The 17,219-nt window shown below is 51.5% G+C and overlaps 1 protein-coding gene across 1 annotated transcript; it reads left to right on the forward strand.

Annotated features, from left to right (window-relative positions):
* The first annotated feature begins 14,994 nt into the window (after positions 1 to 14,994).
* On the forward strand, positions 14,995 to 15,894 carry LOC129327566 (integrase/recombinase xerD homolog). The gene has a single exon (XM_054976320.1). The coding sequence runs from the start codon at positions 14,995 to 14,997 to the stop codon at positions 15,892 to 15,894; it is 900 nt and encodes a 299-aa protein (XP_054832295.1).
* The last annotated feature ends 1,325 nt before the right edge of the window (positions 15,895 to 17,219 follow it).

Raw genomic sequence — 17,219 nt, forward strand, 5'->3', positions numbered from 1 at the left:
TAGTAGAGAAAAGAGCACCTACTTGGGGAGGCCATGAAATGCCCCCCCAAGTGGGAGCAGGCTGTGCCTTGGTGGGGGGTGGGAGGAAAGGTGGGAGAAGGGCCCCTGAGGGCTGGGGGGCATTTTGCATGCAAAATGCCACTCCTGGCAAGACAAGCCTCCCCCAGCTGTAGTAGAGAAAAGAGCACCTAATTGGGGAGGCCATGAAATGCCCCCCCAAGTGGGAGCAGGCTGAGCCTTGGTGGGGGGTGGGAGGAAGGGTGGGAGAAGGGCCCCAGAGGGTTGGGGGGCATTTTGCATGCAAAATGCCACCCCTGGCAAAGGAAGCCTGCCTCTTCATTTTTTCCCCATAGGAAATAATGAAGAAGATGAGTAGCAGCAAGCTAACAATATGCTCACCCTTCCCTTTCTTATGCGAGGATAGGGGGACCTGGTTTGGGGGGCCATAACATGGCCCCCCAAAGTCCAATCGGTCTGAAACCTGGGGGGTTGTTAGAGAGGAGTTAGAGGAAGGTCCCCACCAATTTTGGCTTGATTCAGTGGGAAAATGCCTCCCCCAGGCGTCCGGGAAGACGGAGGCATTTTCCCATTGAAAAACCCAAAACAACCCGAAACAACCCGAAACGTTTCGGGTTATTTTGTTTCGGATAACCCAAAACGTTTCGGGTTTCCCAAAACGTTTTGGATAACCCGAAACAACCCGAAACAAACTTGTTTCTTTCGGGTTTCAGAAACCCGAATTGCACACCCCTAGTGTGGTGTTTTGGGGTTGTTCCTAAATGGAGCCATAGTCTCTGGAATGCTGTACCACGTCTCTATGTTAACGTCTGTACTGGACACATGTTACTGAGAGAAGATAGCAGGCACAAGTCTAGAATATCTTGTTGCCCCTGGATCTGCTGTACTGCCTGTTGTCAGAGAGGTGCAAGCAAAATGTTTGCCTGTCTGTCCACTCCACTGGCAATGCTGTCTATTTCATGTGTGTGTGACACAATTGTAGCATTTGCCTCTGTCCTTTCCCACTGGAGTACTGCCTGTATACCAGGATGTATTTTAAAAAAACATCAGGTGCAACATCAGAAAACAGAATAGTTGATGCAAACAGGAGCCACTGCTCATACAGAATCACAGCCTTCCACAAGCCAGTCAACCAGTAATATGATAACAACAACAACAACATTTGATTTATATACCACCCTTCAGGATGACAACACCCACTCAGAGCGGTTTACAAAGTATGTTATTAATATCCCCACAACAAAACACCCGGTGAGGTGGGTGGGACTGAGAGAGCTAGAAGCTGTGACTGGCCCAAGGTCACCCAGCTGGCTTCAGGTGGCCATGAAATGCCCCCCCCCAAGTGGGAGCAGGCTGAGCCTTGGTGGGGGGTGGGAGGAAGGGTGGGAGAAGGGCCCCAGAGGGTTGGGGGGCATTTTGCATGCAAAATGCCACCCCTAGCAAAGGAAGCCTGCCTCTTCATTTTTTCCCCATAGGAAATAATGAAAAAGAAGATGAGCAGCAGCAAGCTAACAATATGTTCACCCTTCCCTTTCTTATGCGAGGATAGGGGGACCTGGTTTGGGGGGCCATAACATGGCCCTTCAAAGTCCAATCAGTCTGAAACCTGGGGGTTTTTTTAGAGAGGAGTTAGAGGAAGGTCCCCACCAATTTTGGCTTGATTCGGTCAGAAAATGCCTCCCCCAGGCGTCCGGGAAGACGGAGGCATTTTCCCATTGAAAAAAACCGAAAGAAACCCAAAACAACCTGAAACAAACCCGAAACGCTGTTTCCGAAACAGATTCTAAACCCGAAACAAGAAACACAAAACAGAGTGCCTTTGCACACCCCTACACCACACCCTCGGTTAATTTTTTTTAACTTTTATGAAAGGAGGAAATAACATATACCGATTTTACAGAGCAGACAGAGGGGTTGGGCAGCGATTCTACAAAATGTGCCTCAGTCTTATCTGGGCCCTTTTCACACTACTTACCTGCTCCCGGAACGTTGTGAAATATCGCGCAAAACCCGCGGACGATAGCATCGTCTCGCGAGAGTTTTGCGCGATGTCGCACAAAACTCTCACAAGAAGACGCTATCTTCTGTATTTTTTGCGCGATATTTCACAACGTTCCGGGAGCAGGTAAGTAGTATGAAAAGGACCCTGATCTCTGCTTGCCAAGGGCAGATATGGTCCATGTTCCTACTAAACATAGTGCCCTCCTAGTAGTATTATATTAGTTAAATATTATTGTGACACACTGCCTGATTTCAGATGTTGCTAAGTCAATTCCTGAACAGTTCTTTGAAATTTTTACTGCCAATAAAATGGGTATGCTTTCTCACATTTATCTGTCTGAATTTGGGCAGGGAGGTCACTGAAATGAGGGGTACAATTGCTGAGAATTTCATCCCAGTTGGATGGTAGGAAAAAAGTTACAGCTGGATATGTGATTCCAACTGAACCTAAAGGAAATGAAAACTAAATTGAATAATAACTAATAGCTTTAATAAAAATCAAGACTTTAAAAAAATGGAATTAACCAAAAAGATTTCTTTTTGGTGCATGTGAACATGAGGTCAGTGATTACAAGCATATTAGCATTTATGAAAACATTCATGAACATAAAATGGTAAATGTTGATATTTGTGCCTTCTGTAATGTAATTGTGATAAGTGCAATCATATGTATATGTGAAAATGCTAATGGTCACTCAGTAGAAAATTAATGCACTGCTGAGAATGTGCATTAGACTGGAGTAACTCTGTACAGGATTGCACTTAAAATTTACTTAGGAAAAAATTGTAAGTAAAGCTAAATGAGAATTTGTTGCAGCTTGGTGTTTAAGCCTGCATGGGACCAAAAGATATCCATGTGTATTTAGTCATGTGATTATGTGAAAAATGAGGTGTGAGGATTTATTAAAGAATGGAGCATGCAGGTGACAGAACTAAAATCAGCCCTTTCCCCCATCTTTACCTCACTGCACTCTAATGCTTGAACCATTTTTCATCTAGACCAGTACATTTGGAGTATTGGCAAGTCTGGGAGAAAAATCATTCAAGCAAAGAAATGTAGTAAAGTCAGGACTCAGGACAGAGGATGGTACAGATCCCCTTGCCCTTGCATTCTTCTGTTTTTGGTAAAAAACAGACCTCCCACCCCGGCTTTACTCATGCATGCCCGTCACACCTAGTTTGTCCTGTGCAGGAAACAGACACGAGCAGAGTTGCAACAGCACTCTGTTGTTACAGTTGCATTCTGAAGATCTTATTTTATGCACAAGGATATGAATGATCAAATAGGTATGTTCAAGTGTTTGTGCATTTGCCTAGAAAAAGGTTTCCAGTTGACGTGCCATTAGGTCCCATTTCCTTTATAATGAAATCCAGGCCTGGAGTCCGTCCGTCTCAGCCCGGCGTGCTGCTCAGCCCTGCAGCGTGTGCTGGAAATCGAGTCCAGAAGGTTAATTATTCTCTCAGTTGACCAACATTCTTGAGACAATAGAATAAGGAAAATTAATTGCAGAGCTCAGTCTTTAAAAAGCTAATGGCAAGGATATCCTTTGCCAAATCCTGGCTTCAGTCAGAGTGAGAGGGAAATGTGGAGAAAACAGAGGCAGGGTCATTAGAAAGGTTATTTTTTTTAACTCTCTACTTCCCTCAGAAAAAAGTCCCCCCCCCCACAGTGTCTTATTTAACTTAATCTATCTCCTCCCACAGAACTGGAAAAGTACTGTAAAGATAGTGTTTAAAGATCAGGCACTTCACCCAGGCATTTGTTGGGCTATAGTCAGAATGAACATTTTGCACCCTCTTAATATACATGTTCTGTCATGTCCACGCATCATTCACAACTACATTTTCTAGTCCACAAAGGGAAATCCAATTGCATAGCCTGTATGCAGCCAAAGTACACCCCTGCTATGTTCTGTAAACATATGTGTTTCTCAGAAACAAGCATTTTGATGGACTATTAAGAATTCTTGCCAACATAAGCTTTTTGCCATAATGATTGTTCCATAAACAAGAAATTAAGAGTCACTACCATTCTGCAGGCTGGCCAATGAACTGGGCAAATGAAGCAAGTGCCCCAGAAAGGGGGCACTGAAGAAGAAATTAAATTGTGTGCTGCTATTTGCCACTGTCGCTATGTATCGGACTTTCAGCATTATCATGCACCTGTGCCGAGGAATTGGGAGAAGCATAGTTAGGCAGTCCCTGCAAGCATACAATGGGGGATGAGGAATCCCAGGCAGTAGCTGTGGACCTCCTAACACACACTCGAGTTTGGTTTGGATGTAACCTCAGCTCACCTCGTGTTGAATGCGTGACTGTAAGCTTACCTTTAATGCAATGTGTGGAGGGGTGCAAGTAAAGTCCTGTACGTGCACAGAGGCAGGAGGTGTCTCTACCCCCTTCCCAGGGCTTTGTTTCAGCAGGAACGTGGTGGAACGGAGTTCCGGAACCTCTTGAAAATGGTCACATGGCTGGTGGCCCCGCCCCCTGATCTCCAGACAGAGGGGAATTTAGATTGACGGATGGCGATCTAAACTCCCCTCTGTCTGGAGATCAGGGGGCGGGGCCACCAGCCATGTGACCATTTTCTCCGAGGGCAACCCACTGAGTTCCACCACCTCTTTTTTCAGAAAAAAAGCCCTGCCACTTCCCCACCCCTATGCTTTAACTAGCCAAGAAACGCTGTGGGGGAAAGCTATTTGCATTACTGACAATTGTCCATCTTCCCAGATGTGATTAGACGACACAGGAAGATCTAGCAGATGGATGGAATCGTCAGAAATGCAAAGGGAAACACCCCCCATGGCCTTTCTCAACTAATTAAAGCACATGGGGGGAGGGGAGGAAGACTTTCCTGCCTCCACACATACATGGGAAATTATTTGTGCCCCCTGCCCCCAGTTCTAAAGTTAGCCTTACAGTCACATGTTAAACACGAAGTGGGTTTCATCCAAACTAAACTCGAGTTTGCATAACGTTTAAGAAGTCCCTATGATTGCAGTCCCTGACCTACACACCTTTCGCCGTGCCCTTAAGACGTTATTATTCCAACAAGCGGGGCTGGCCTAAATGTGTTTTAATTGAGTTGTCCTGTTTCTGAGTTAAACTATTTAATATGTTTATATTTTATATTCTTCTTGTTTTATATTTGTATGTTTTATTTTTGCTGTACACCGCCCTGAGTCCTTCGGGAGATGGGCGGTATAAACATTCAATTAAAGTAAAGTAAAGTAAAGTGAGGGAAGAAGGTAAAATAAAGAATTCCAGGTGGATTTGTGTGTGTTGTGCACAGGACAGGATGAAGAAACGCACAGCTGTGTCCCAGTTTAGACCATTCCAATATTTAGGGCCCTGGATCTAATTTAGACATCTAAAATGAACAAATATTAATCCAGTTCTCAATCATTCTACATTCATACTTGGCTTGAACAATGGGTATTCAAATCATTATCTTTGAGCCCAAGATATGTTACAGAGGAGTTGTGGTAAATTGCTGTAATCCACCTTGTTCCCTTAATAAAGAACGAATCGTTTTTTTTTTTAAATCACATTTTAAAAAGCATTTAAAATTAGAACTATCAAATTGACAGACAATGATGGGATCCTGAACCTTAGGCCAATCAAGACCCTGGTAAACAGATATAGATAAGGGCTGTTTCTAAATGGATCTCTTTGCCTCCAAAATTGCAGCAGTTCTTATCACTGCCTAGTCTCCCCCTTCTGGATCTACCTTAGCCCTGTTCAACAGTTTCCCAGACCTTTCCATGGGATCATCTGGCACCATTTCCCCTCCCAGCCACCATACCCTTCCAACAGCCAGTGGACTTTTTGCCAATTTAAAAACAATTTTTTGAATGTAGGCATATCGATGTACTCACCTGCATAGTCCAGGCTAGGCTGATCTCATCAGATCTCAGAAATCTAAGCAGGGTCAGCCTTGGTTAGTGATTGGATGGAAGACTTCCAAGGAAGTCCAGGGTCACTATGCAGAGGTAGGCAATGAGAATCCACCTCTGTTAGTCCCTTGCCTTGAAAACTCCAGCAGATGTCGCCATAAGTTGGCTACGACTTGACGGCACTTTCTACCACCATATAGAACTATAGTGTTAAAACTGCATTGTGATATACAAACTAACAATAACCACTCTTGCTAGAGGGCATGAAGAGAAAGAATGGGGAATCACCCCAGGCAGAGGCTCTGTTGCCACCACGAATGCCTTTGCATTTGCAGCAACAATCGGATCAAAACGAGAGATCATCCCAGCGCAGCAGCAAGCAGCTTCAAACTGCAGTCCTTGTCATCCTGAAGAAATGCTCAGCTAGAGAATATAAGATGCTGAAATCTGAAAGAGGTAAGAAGCAACTCCTGTTTATCAGGGAGATAGAGGAAGCAGGAGCCAAGGGACAGAAAGGGAAGGTGGGGATGACTGAGAAGGAAAGTTGGGATTGGCCACCACTCACCTGCACAGCTGTAAGAGTCTTTATGGTTTAACTAGTGAGATGCTCACCCTATGGTGGGTATGTGTATGGCAATAAGACCGTAAAGATTTTTATAAACTCAAGAGCAAGAGCTGTGCAAGAAAACAAAGTGGAAGCCAAGGAAGACTGCAGAGTGCAAATGTAACATAGTCCCTGTAGCACTTTAAAATAACTAGATAGGGATGGTCCCTCTTGCCCTCTCTCCTTAATATATATATTAAATATTAATATATATATTAAAGTAAGCAACAGTTCATTTCACTAGTAAAGATCACAATGCTTCAAAGGGTCTGATAATTATTCCAGAGAATTCCAGCTCTTTCTCCCATGAACAAAGCAGCATCCTTATTTGATAGAGTGGGAATGCAAGAAAAAGGCAGGGACTTGCTCAGACCAATGTAAGTCAATGAGTCTCCATTCAGTGCCCACTGATGTGTTTCCTGCCCCCATATGTTTCTTCACCCAATACATATCTTTCCTTAAGTGCAAAGCTAGTCTTTGCTTTCCTCCACCTCACTGAAGTAGGAGGTGCTTCAGAAGATCCCTTGAGGCATCGTATTTGGGTCTGCAGGGAGTACCCATTTGGAAATAGCTGTCGACATCATAGGAGGACACTTTGCTTGGAACAGCTTGATATTTTGTGACTGCTTCTGCCCATGGCAGTCATTTCGTATTGATCCCACCTCCCAGGGTAGCCGTTTTGTGGTAGCACCCATTACCTTTCATCAAAATTTCAAAATTCCACACGGGATCCTTTAATTGTTTCAGTCTAAGACAGTGTTTGAATGTACTTTGCATAGCTCGTGTATTCCAATCACTAGACTATTCCTACCCCCTCCTAAAATTATAGCCTTGTTACACTGGTGGATAAGGCAAGGATAATGGACATCTGAAACATGAAAATGTCCTCAATAATTTATTCAACACATAATAGCTAAACTCCAATCATGTTGCATTCAAATATTAGAATAGTTATTCCAAATATGGTTGTGTTGCAATTGTACGATAAACATGAAAGCGGGAATGCAGTTATTTATGTCCTCAATCTCATGTTTAAGTTTGGCGAATTTAAGCTCTTCCATCCAGCTGTCTGACTTTATCAATTCCCGTAAAACTTGTTTCAAGTGACTGTGCCAGGGGAACAGCACATCACAACAGACTGCTTATGTCCCCTTTCTTTGCAGACCAGGTCTCTGCGGAGTAAACCGAGACGTGGATCTTACCCATCCCACTGCGTGTCTTGCCACTTGTTCATACAAAGTATACTTAGCAGTATAAACTGTACACTCAAGGAAATCCCATTCTGAAACAGCAGCTGAAGAGGCTTCAGTTAATAATCCTACCAGATCAGAAGAACTGTTCTAATGTTGTACAAGGAAGCATGCATTATTTCCATAGGAAACTGAGCAAAAGCAAAACTCCCCCCACCCCCCAAACCACATAACAATTAACATATAACAGGCTGCCAGTTTCTATTCTAGAACTGCAGAAACTGCAGCTAAAAGAGTGCAGAGACTTCAAAACCAGCTAACTTAATGGTCACAGGCAGGCTTTATCTGGTGTTATGTTTTGTGGAAAGCTATGGAAATATGTACAGACATGAGATACAGATTCCTATTGGATCCTTCTTTTAATGCATTTAAGTCTGGAAAACGTATGTCAGTGGCCTTCCAGCCTATCGGATTATGCGTGTGCACTCACAACTCCTGAGAAAAAAACGCAGCTGCAAAATGTCAGAAATGACCCAAATCAGTATATGCGTGCAGGCACACACACAGGCACGCTTTTCAGAACCAAATTCCATCTCTTAAATAAAACATAATGCATCTCTGTCCGATGGTCTACAAGCAAAAATTTCATTTTATGACTAATCCGAACTGAATTTGCTGCAATTTGTATTTGACCTGTTCACTGTATCAGAAGTAAACTCCTTCACTCAACTTCTATGTGGAACCCTTTTAATTATTTCAAAATAGTAACAACAGGCTGTTTCTGTACTTCTCTGACATCTTCACAGCAAGTCTCCATCCTTCCACAGCCTCCCCAGGATGAGAGAGCCAGGTGCAACATGCAAAGAGAGTTCGCACATTTCACTGCAGAGGAGATATGAGTGTCCTCCTTCAAATGTTCTGGAAAAGCACAAACCACAAAGCCCATCTTTGCTCTGCATGGCTACTTTACAAGCCAGTCACTTTGTATCATTACATTTTCTAGCTTTCAGCTTTCTGGCAGCACAACCTGCGGCACATATATGGCAGGCCACCATGGAGAGAGATCCAGAGGAGTTAGCTGTGTCAGTCTGTCATTGCAAAATAGTAAAAAGTCCAGTAGCACCTTTGAGACTAACCAACATTATTGAGGCATAAGTTTTCGAGAACCACAGCTCTCTTTGTCAGATACATCTGACGAAGAGAGCTGTGGTTCTTGAAAGCTTATGCCACAGTAAAGTTGGTTAGTCTTAAGGTGCTACTGGACTTTTTACTATTTTGCATCATTGGAGAGCCACTTTAGAACTGCCGATTATAGGGATGGATTTCTTGGTTGTACGAACTGGTCCTCAGAATACTTAATTCAAGCAAAGCCACCCTTATTTTTTTAAATTATTTATTAGCCACCTTTCTCCCAAAGGTGCCTTCAGAATGTCAAAGGCAATTACTGTATTCTCACCTCAGATTAACATGGGATCTGTTTATATTTGCTCCCTCATTCCTCTTATTTCTAGCAATAGTCCCTTCTCCCTCCAGGGTTTACAACAGTATATTTGCACAAAAAGCAAGAGGTGTGTGTGTGTGGGGGGAGTGCATACATGGTGAGAGACCCCATTGAGCAAGCAACAGCACAGCAACATGGCTAGTTCTTTCTACAGGTGACACTTGGTATAGCAGTTAATTGGAATATGCACTCTTTTCAGTACTAAAATAAGTCAAAATTTGCCCAGCGTGAGTTCAAAGAGCACACAAACAGTATCTCTGCACATTTACACCCATTCCTAGACATTTAAGCACAAATAGTTCAGGCAGGATCACAATCACAATGGTCAGCAGATCCCAGAGGAGCTCACGGTGACCCATGACTGGGATGGCTGAGGGCTGCTCTGCTCCTCCCTGCAGAGTATTTCTCCAAATGTGACGTAGGAAATGGCCCAACACATCCCTCCAGTTCTGCTGGGAGGGGAACCCATTGTGAAAAAACCAGACATAGTTTACTTAGCCCACTCCAGCCATCTTCTTGGACATAAATGGATAGGGAAACATCCCCTGTAAGGCTTTGTAAGGTTCCCCAGAACTCTAGACAAACTGAAAAATGCTCTGGAGACTTGAGGAAAGAACTTGTGCAATCTAGAAGTCTCCCACCTAAAAAGCCAAAACTTTGATTTCCCCCATCTTCCTCAGCTTTCTGCTTATGGCGAGGAAGCAAAAAACATTACTCCCAGAAGCCTAAAGTGTAAATGTATTTATAATCCATAGTGTTCAGTGGACACTTCACAAATAAGCCTTTGTGGGATGTTTTGTCAGCCTCTTGTGAACCTTTACTTGGTACATATGGGAGCAGGAAGGAGGCTGACAGAGTTTTACTAGGTCCTTTCTTCTAGCAGCTTCTGGGCAATCTCCCATTTCCATCTGGAAGGGACTCTGAGAGCTCCCTTCAACTCACTCTGTCAAGTATCAATGAGGTATAAAGATGCTGCTAGCTGGAAAGGAGGAGAGAAGCCTAAGAGATCATTTTTTCCAGGTCCCCTCAAACAAAGCCAGCCCTGATGGAAATTTAGATGCACATTAAAAAGAAGCTTCTAATCGACACGAGAACATGGTGAACAGCCAGTGTGGATGAAGTGTGATTTGTTTTTTATGGGCTTCGCATTACACATGGCTGCTAACGCAACTAATTTGTGTCAGTATCTGAAGAATGTAGAGTCTTTCAAGTGTTCTGCAGGAAGGGAATGTTGCAAAGAATTGTGCTGGATGGATTGCTCAGTTCAGGTTGCATGACCATTGCCAGGCCCTGCAGCTAAAAGGTGTTGTTCAGCCCGTTTCTCATTACCCAGAACTTTTAGCCAGCACAAAGCAGCCTCCAGATTCTTTGAACAATAGGTTTGTCAACAGTAGCAGTAAGATCCTCAGCTTCCTGCAGGCTGTTAAAATCAACACTATGGCCGAGCACCAACCAGCACACTTAGGAAAGAATGCTTAGCGCTGTTTAGATGAAAGCACAGGAAAAGGAGACACTGATGCTGAGAACAGTCTAAAGATTCAAGGAGCTGAGGAGTGTAACTCTAAGCATGATATTATAATGCTTATTATGTAGTCTTGGGTAGAGATGGGCACGAACAGCAATACAAACTAAAAAAAAGCCACGAACAGCCCAATCAGCTGTTTGCGAACAAGCTGTTTGTGAGGCCCCATTCTAAACGAATAGGTGGTCGTTGCAAACCTCGTTCGTTGCTGTTCGTCAAGCCAGACAGTCTGGCACCTGCAATCAATTCCCTTGGCAACCGGAGGCAGGGACTAACTGAACTCTGTCTGAACTCCTGCTGTTGCCCTGGAAACCCCAATCTAAGCCCAATTTAGTTTGATAGGCAGGTCTTCCTTTCAAGTGTGGAGCTCCAAATTTGTTACAAGGAAGCTGTGGCCTCAGACTTACCTGGGGCCTGTTTGGTGCCGGCGCTGCGGGGAGGGAAGCGTGGCGGCCGCCATGCTGCTGGTCTCGCCCGGTCATCCTGGGGCGAGACCAGCCAATAGTTTCAAACCCCGGCCGCCCAATCACGGGCGCCCGGGGCGTGGCTGAGGGGAATCGCGACCGCGGTTCTCCCTCTGGTCCGACCGCATGGCATATATGCCTGTGGCCGGCCCCGCCCAGCTCAGTCGCCGGCGGAGTTCCTGCAGCGAAGAGCGGAGAAGGCAGAAGAAGCGGAGAAGACTGAAGACGCGGAGAAGGCGGAAGAAGCGGTCGCCGGTCGGAGGAAGGGGTCGGAGCTGAGCCTCTCCTCCGCCGCAGCTGGGAGTGCTTCGCCGCCCGCATCGGCAGAAGACTTCGGAGGGCGCCTGAAGAGCACGTCGGCACGAGGCTTGAGCTGGGCCTCGTGCCTCGTGGGAGCAAGCGGCGCCGCGGCGGCGAGCAGACGAGGGTCCCGGAGGTTCCGTGTCGGCGGGACTCGGTGCCGGCGCTCCGGGCGGACAGCGGGGTGGGGCCAGCCGGGCCTCGCTCTTCTCCCTCTCCGGGCTGAGGCGTGGGGGGAGGGTGATCCTGACCCCCTTCCAGCTTGGGGCGAGCACCTGGGGCGGGGATCCTACGGCGCGTGGGTGCAGGGCCAGCGGCATGGCCCCCTCCAACAAGGGGAAGGGATCTCGGGCGGCCGGGCGGCACGGGGGCCGCGGCCCTTCCGGGGCCGGGGGGGGCTCCACCCCGTCAGCGGCAGGCCGGGGGGGCAGGGCCAAAGCCCCCCCTGGCAAAGGAAAAAACCACCACCCCCCGGTTGGAAAAAAGGGCTCTGCCACTCCCGGGAGCTCTAAGGGAGCTGGGCAGTCCACTGCCTCGGGGCCGGGTAGGGAGCGGAGTAGCCGCCTCCCCAAGGCTAAGGGCACTGGGCGCGCGGAGGCCAAGCGCGGAGGGCCTTTACCCACCACGCAGGCCTCAGAACGGGGGTCTAGAAGGGCTAGGCCGGCCAGGGTGGCTACAAGTCCAGGCTCCCCGGAGCAGGCGCAGGCACCTGAGTCCTTGAGCAGCATCGGCCGGGCCTTGGAGATCCTGGCGGCCCGTGTCGAGCAGCTGGGGAACTCCGGCCCGGGGGGGGGCCAGCCACCCCCCGGGCCCGTTGAGGTCCCCCAACGCGGCAGAGACACACAAGGGAAGAAGCGCTCTGCCCAATCCCGGGAAGCGCCACGCTCTCCCTCGTCTAGCTCAGCGGAATCCAGCAGCAGGGAGCGGAGGAAGCCAAAGAGGGGGCGCGGGCAGCGCAAAAAGAGGACCCGGCGGCGCCACGAGGATTCAGACAGCGGGGATACATCAGGTGGGTCATCGTCATCGGAGGACGGTTCATCTGGGGAGGATTACTGGGAGGTGGCGGCGGGGGTCCCGGGATTGCCGGCCTGGGCAGCACGGCGGCGCTCTGCGGGGTGCAGGGAGGAGGGTGCCCCTCGGGAGGTCTGGGGCACGGACGACAGCGCCCCCCCGGCCTCGTCCTTCACGGATGACGAGGACCCCCCCGGCCTTCACCTGTCCCGCAGGGTGCGGGAACGCATCCTGGACGGTTACTACCTGGATATCTTCTCGCTATTAAAACCTGAAGCGGAAGATGGCAGGTCCGCCCCTTCATCTAAGCGCGATAGAAAGGTAGGGAGGAAGGGGGTGGCCGAGCGCACGTTTGCCAACTGGCTGGAGGGATTTGCGGTATATATGGGGGTGATCCAGGCGGCCTACCCTAACCGGGGTTGGCACCTGTCCAACCACCTTAGCAACGTCCTCCGGGCCCGGGCCCTGGCCGGGGAGCAGGCAGCCATGGAATACGACGAGGCCTTTCGAAAGAGGGCCTCCCACAACCCCCGTGCACGGTGGGACCTCATCAACCAGAAGCTGTGGCTCTGGTTGGTCGGGCCGCACATGCGGGGCCGGGGGGACGGGTCTTGTGGCTCGCGCTGGGCAGGTCGCCGCGACAGGCCCAGGGGCCCCTGCTGGGAGTACAATCAGGGGAAGTGCTTCCGTCCCAAGTGCCGGTTCGATCACAATTGTGATGCTTGCGGCGGCCCCCATGCCCGCCCATCTTGCTCCCGGGGTTCGGCCCCGCCTCAGCCCTTTCGAGGGGGCCGGTCCTCCGCTGCAGCAGCTCGGAGGGACGGTGGATCGGCCGCTGCAGCTGCCCAAGCCGCCAGTGGTGGCTCCTAGTCCCGCTCAGGTTTCGTGGGGCCTCGCCAGCACCCCCATCCGGCTGGCGGCGCTCCTTCCCCTCCTGGCGCGCTATCCGAACAGGCAAGCCGCCCAATATTTGAGGGAGGGCTTCTCAGTGGGATTTCGTATCCCCTTCATGGGCCCCCGCGTGGCCACCACTGCCGGCAACCTGAAGTCCGCCAGGGAATTGCCGGTGGTGGTCGCGGCCAAGATCGCCAAGGAGGTGGCAGCGGGCCGCGTGGCGGGCCCCTTCGATTTCCCTCCCCTGCCTAACCTCAGGATCTCCCCGCTGGGGGTCGTCCCTAAGAAGACCCCCGGGGAGTACCGCTTAATACACCACTTGTCCTACCCCAAGGGCTCGTCAGTGAACGACCTAATTCCCCCTGAGTGCTGTTCGGTCAGGTATTCCTCACTGGATCAGGCCATCCGCCTGGTTAGGGCTTGCGGGCCGGGCGCACTTATGGCCAAGTGCGACGTCCAGTCAGCCTTCCGCCTGCTTCCGGTCCACCCACTCGACCACTGCCTCCTGGGCTTTAAGTTCCAGGGCGGGTGGTATGTTGACAAGGCCATGCCCATGGGGTGCTCGGTGGCCTGCGCGGCCTTCGAGACATTTAGCACCTTTTTGGAATGGGCGGCTAAGGAACGCTTGGGGTCCCCTTTCGTCACGCATTATTTGGACGACTTCCTGATAATGACCCCCCCAGGTGGCTCGGCTTGCGCCGACCACCTCAGGTCTTTCCAGGCCCTGGCCCGTGAGCTGGGGGTCCCCCTCGCGCAGGATAAGACGGAGGGCCCCTCTTCCTGCCTCACATACCTAGGTATCCAGCTGGACTCGGTCGCCGGCCTGTCTCGGCTCCCCGCCGACAAGCTGGCCAGGCTCCAGGCCCTCATAGCCTCCACCCTCCATCGGGAAAAGTGCACTCTCAGGGAATTTCAATCCATCATAGGCCACCTTAACTTCGCTTGCAGGGTGGTCTCCCCAGGGCGGGCCTTCTGTTCCCGCCTTACCAGGGCATGTCGGGGGGTAGCCGCCCCCCATCACCGCATTCGGCTCAACAAGGGTATCAAGGCTGACCTCCAGGTTTGGCTGAAGTTTTTGTCCGGCTTCAACGGGGTCTCCTTTTGGCAGGACGCCCTGGACCTGGGCCCGAGCTTGCAAGTACATTCGGATGCGGCTGGGAGCCTGGGGTTCGGGGTCCATTTTAGGGGGCACTGGTGCGCTCAGCGCTGGCCCCCCTCCTGGGCGGGCTCGGGGATCCTCAGGGACCTTACTTTCTTGGAACTTTTTCCCATCGTGGTTGCTGTGGTCATTTGGGGGCCTCAACTGCGGGACAGGCGGGTCACTTTTTGGTGTGACAACCTAGCAACGGTCAAGGTCATCAACCGGCAGTCCTCTCGCTCTGAGCGGGTTATGTGCCTCATCCGCCGCTTCGTGCTAACATGCCTCGCTGCTAACATTACCTTCTCAGCCCGCCATGTTGCAGGTGTGGATAACGGATTGGCCGACGCACTATCTCGATTCCAGATGGAGAGGTTTTTCGCACTGGCTCCAGAGGCACGACGCACCCCCGACCCCTTCCCGGAGGAGCTGTGGCTGATTGGAGGGACGCCGTAATGCAGGGAGTATTGTGCTCGGTGGCCCCGGCCACCCTCCGGGCGTATTCGGCAGCTCTCACCCGCTTCCTGGCTTTTGCTGGAACCGCTGGGGGTGATGGGTCTTGGCCCACCTCTCAGGTCGTCGTCCTGCAGTACCTAGTGCATCTCAGGGGTTTGGGGCTTTCCCCTCGCTCCATGCGGAGAGATTTAGCAGCCCTCTCCTTTTTCAGTAAGGCCCAGGGCTTCCCCGACCCTTGCAGCGGGTTCATTGTCCGCCGGGCCCTTACGGGCTGGGCCAGGCTCGCCCCGCTTCCCCCGGACCGCAGGCGCCCCATCACACTGGACATCCTCGAGCGCGTGCTTCACGCTCTGCCCGGCCTTTGTTGGTCCCCAGGCGAGGCCCGGCTCTTTCGCGCCGCCTTCATGGTAGCCTTTTACGGTGCTTTCCGGGTTAGCGAGATCGTGGCTGGTTCCCGTTCCGACACCTCAGGCCGCGCCCTGGCAGCCTCGGACCTGACCTGTTCCCCCCGCCTCGTGACCATCACCCTGCGACGTTCCAAGACCGACCAGCGCGGCCGAGGGTCCACCGTCACGCTGCGGGCAGCTAGGCGCCGGGTGCTTTGCCCGGTTCGAGCGGTCAGGGCCTTCCTGGATTGCCGCCCCCCCGGCCCCGGGCCCCTCTTTATACATGAGGACGGGTCCCCCCTCTCTCGGTACCAGTTCTCCTCGGTGCTCAGGGCTTGCCTGCTGGCCGCGGGGCTTCCCCCCATGCAGTTTGGCTCACATTCATTTCGCATAGGGGCGGCAACCGTGGCCGCTGGCTTGGGGCTCCCACCGTCGGTCATTCAGTCCATCGGGCGCTGGCGCTCCAGCGCTTTCCGTTCCTATATTCGCCCCACCGGGGAGGCCTCGCACTAACGTTGTGGTTTGTCGTTATCTCAGGCAGGAGGAAGAGTGTTTGGTTGTGCGGCCACAGCATTGTCCACTGGGCGGGCAAGTACGCGGCTACCTCTGGCTGGGGCCAGCACCTGGGACTGGATGACCAACTCTGCGTCCGCTGGATGGGGGTCCGAGGCATGCTGTGGGAATCCCTCGTCCCCATGCTTGCGCACCAGGCCCGGCTGCAGCGCCCGCCGGACGCCATCGTAATTCAGCTAGGAGAGAACGACATCGGCAAGCGGGATTGCCCCGATCTGAAGCGGTCCATGTGCGCCGACTTGGAGCATCTTCAAGGACTCTTTCCTCGGACGACCTTCCTCTGGTCGGATCTGCTGCAGAGGCGGGTCTGGCGGGGGGCGCGCTGCCCCAGGAAGGTGGATGGCATCAGGCAGAGGCTGGCACGTGCCATTGAGCGGTTCGTCTTGGAGAGGGGGGGCCTCCTCATTCAGCACCTGGACATTTCACACCGCCTGGAGGCACTTTTCCGGCCAGATGGGGTCCATCTGTCCAGCTGGGGGCAAGACCTCTGGCTGCAGGACATCAGGGACGGCCTGCTGGCCTGGCTGGGGTTTTAGGAGCGTTGGCGGGGAGCCCGGGAAGCCGGTCTCTCGTGGCGGTGGGCATCGGGTCAGATCTCGTTTGGGGGGGCCAGGGCCTGCGCGCCCAGGCCCCTCCCTTAGGGGATTCCCATAAGGAATCTTGGGGGTGAGTTCGGAGGAGCATGCCCAGCTCGGGGGCAGCTAGGAAAACTCACTCCCAGGTGGCTGGGGAGACCACTCAGGGGTGTACACCCAGGTGACTCCCCAATAAGGCCACTCCTTGGGTCCCCCCCTCAGCATGGCTGAGGGGGGTGGGTTATTCGGCTGGCAGGCGGGCCAGCCGATTCGATCTGGGATCTGACCCTCATGCCGCGCCAATGCTCCTTTGTTATGTTAATAAAGTTGTGGCCTGTTTTACTCCAGCATCATTGTCTGTCTGGTTTTGTACCGGTCTTTCTCTATCTTAGCCATGGTGGGGGAGGCGGCGCAGCATTCCCTCCCCACTCTCAGCGTAGGCAGCAAGCTGTGGCCTCAGACTTACCTGGGGCCTGTTTGGTGCCGGCGCTGCGGGGAGGGAAGCGTGGCGGCCGCCATGCTGCTGGTCTCGCCCGGTCATCCTGGGGCGAGACCAGCCAATAGTTTCAAACCCCGGCCGCCCAATCACGGGCGCCCGGGGCGTGGCTGAGGGGAATCGCGACCGCGGTTCTCCCTCTGGTCCGACCGCATGGCATATATGCCTGTGGCCGGCCCCGCCCAGCTCAGTCG

Source organism: Eublepharis macularius, chromosome 4, assembly GCF_028583425.1.
Source record: "Eublepharis macularius isolate TG4126 chromosome 4, MPM_Emac_v1.0, whole genome shotgun sequence".
Classification (NCBI taxonomy): Eukaryota; Metazoa; Chordata; class Lepidosauria; order Squamata; family Eublepharidae; genus Eublepharis; species Eublepharis macularius.

Excerpts from the sequence above, each read along its gene's own strand:
- LOC129327566 (XM_054976320.1), top strand. The coding sequence starts at position 14,995 with ATGCAGGGAGTATTGTGCTCGGTGGCCCCGGCCACCCTCCGGGCGTAT.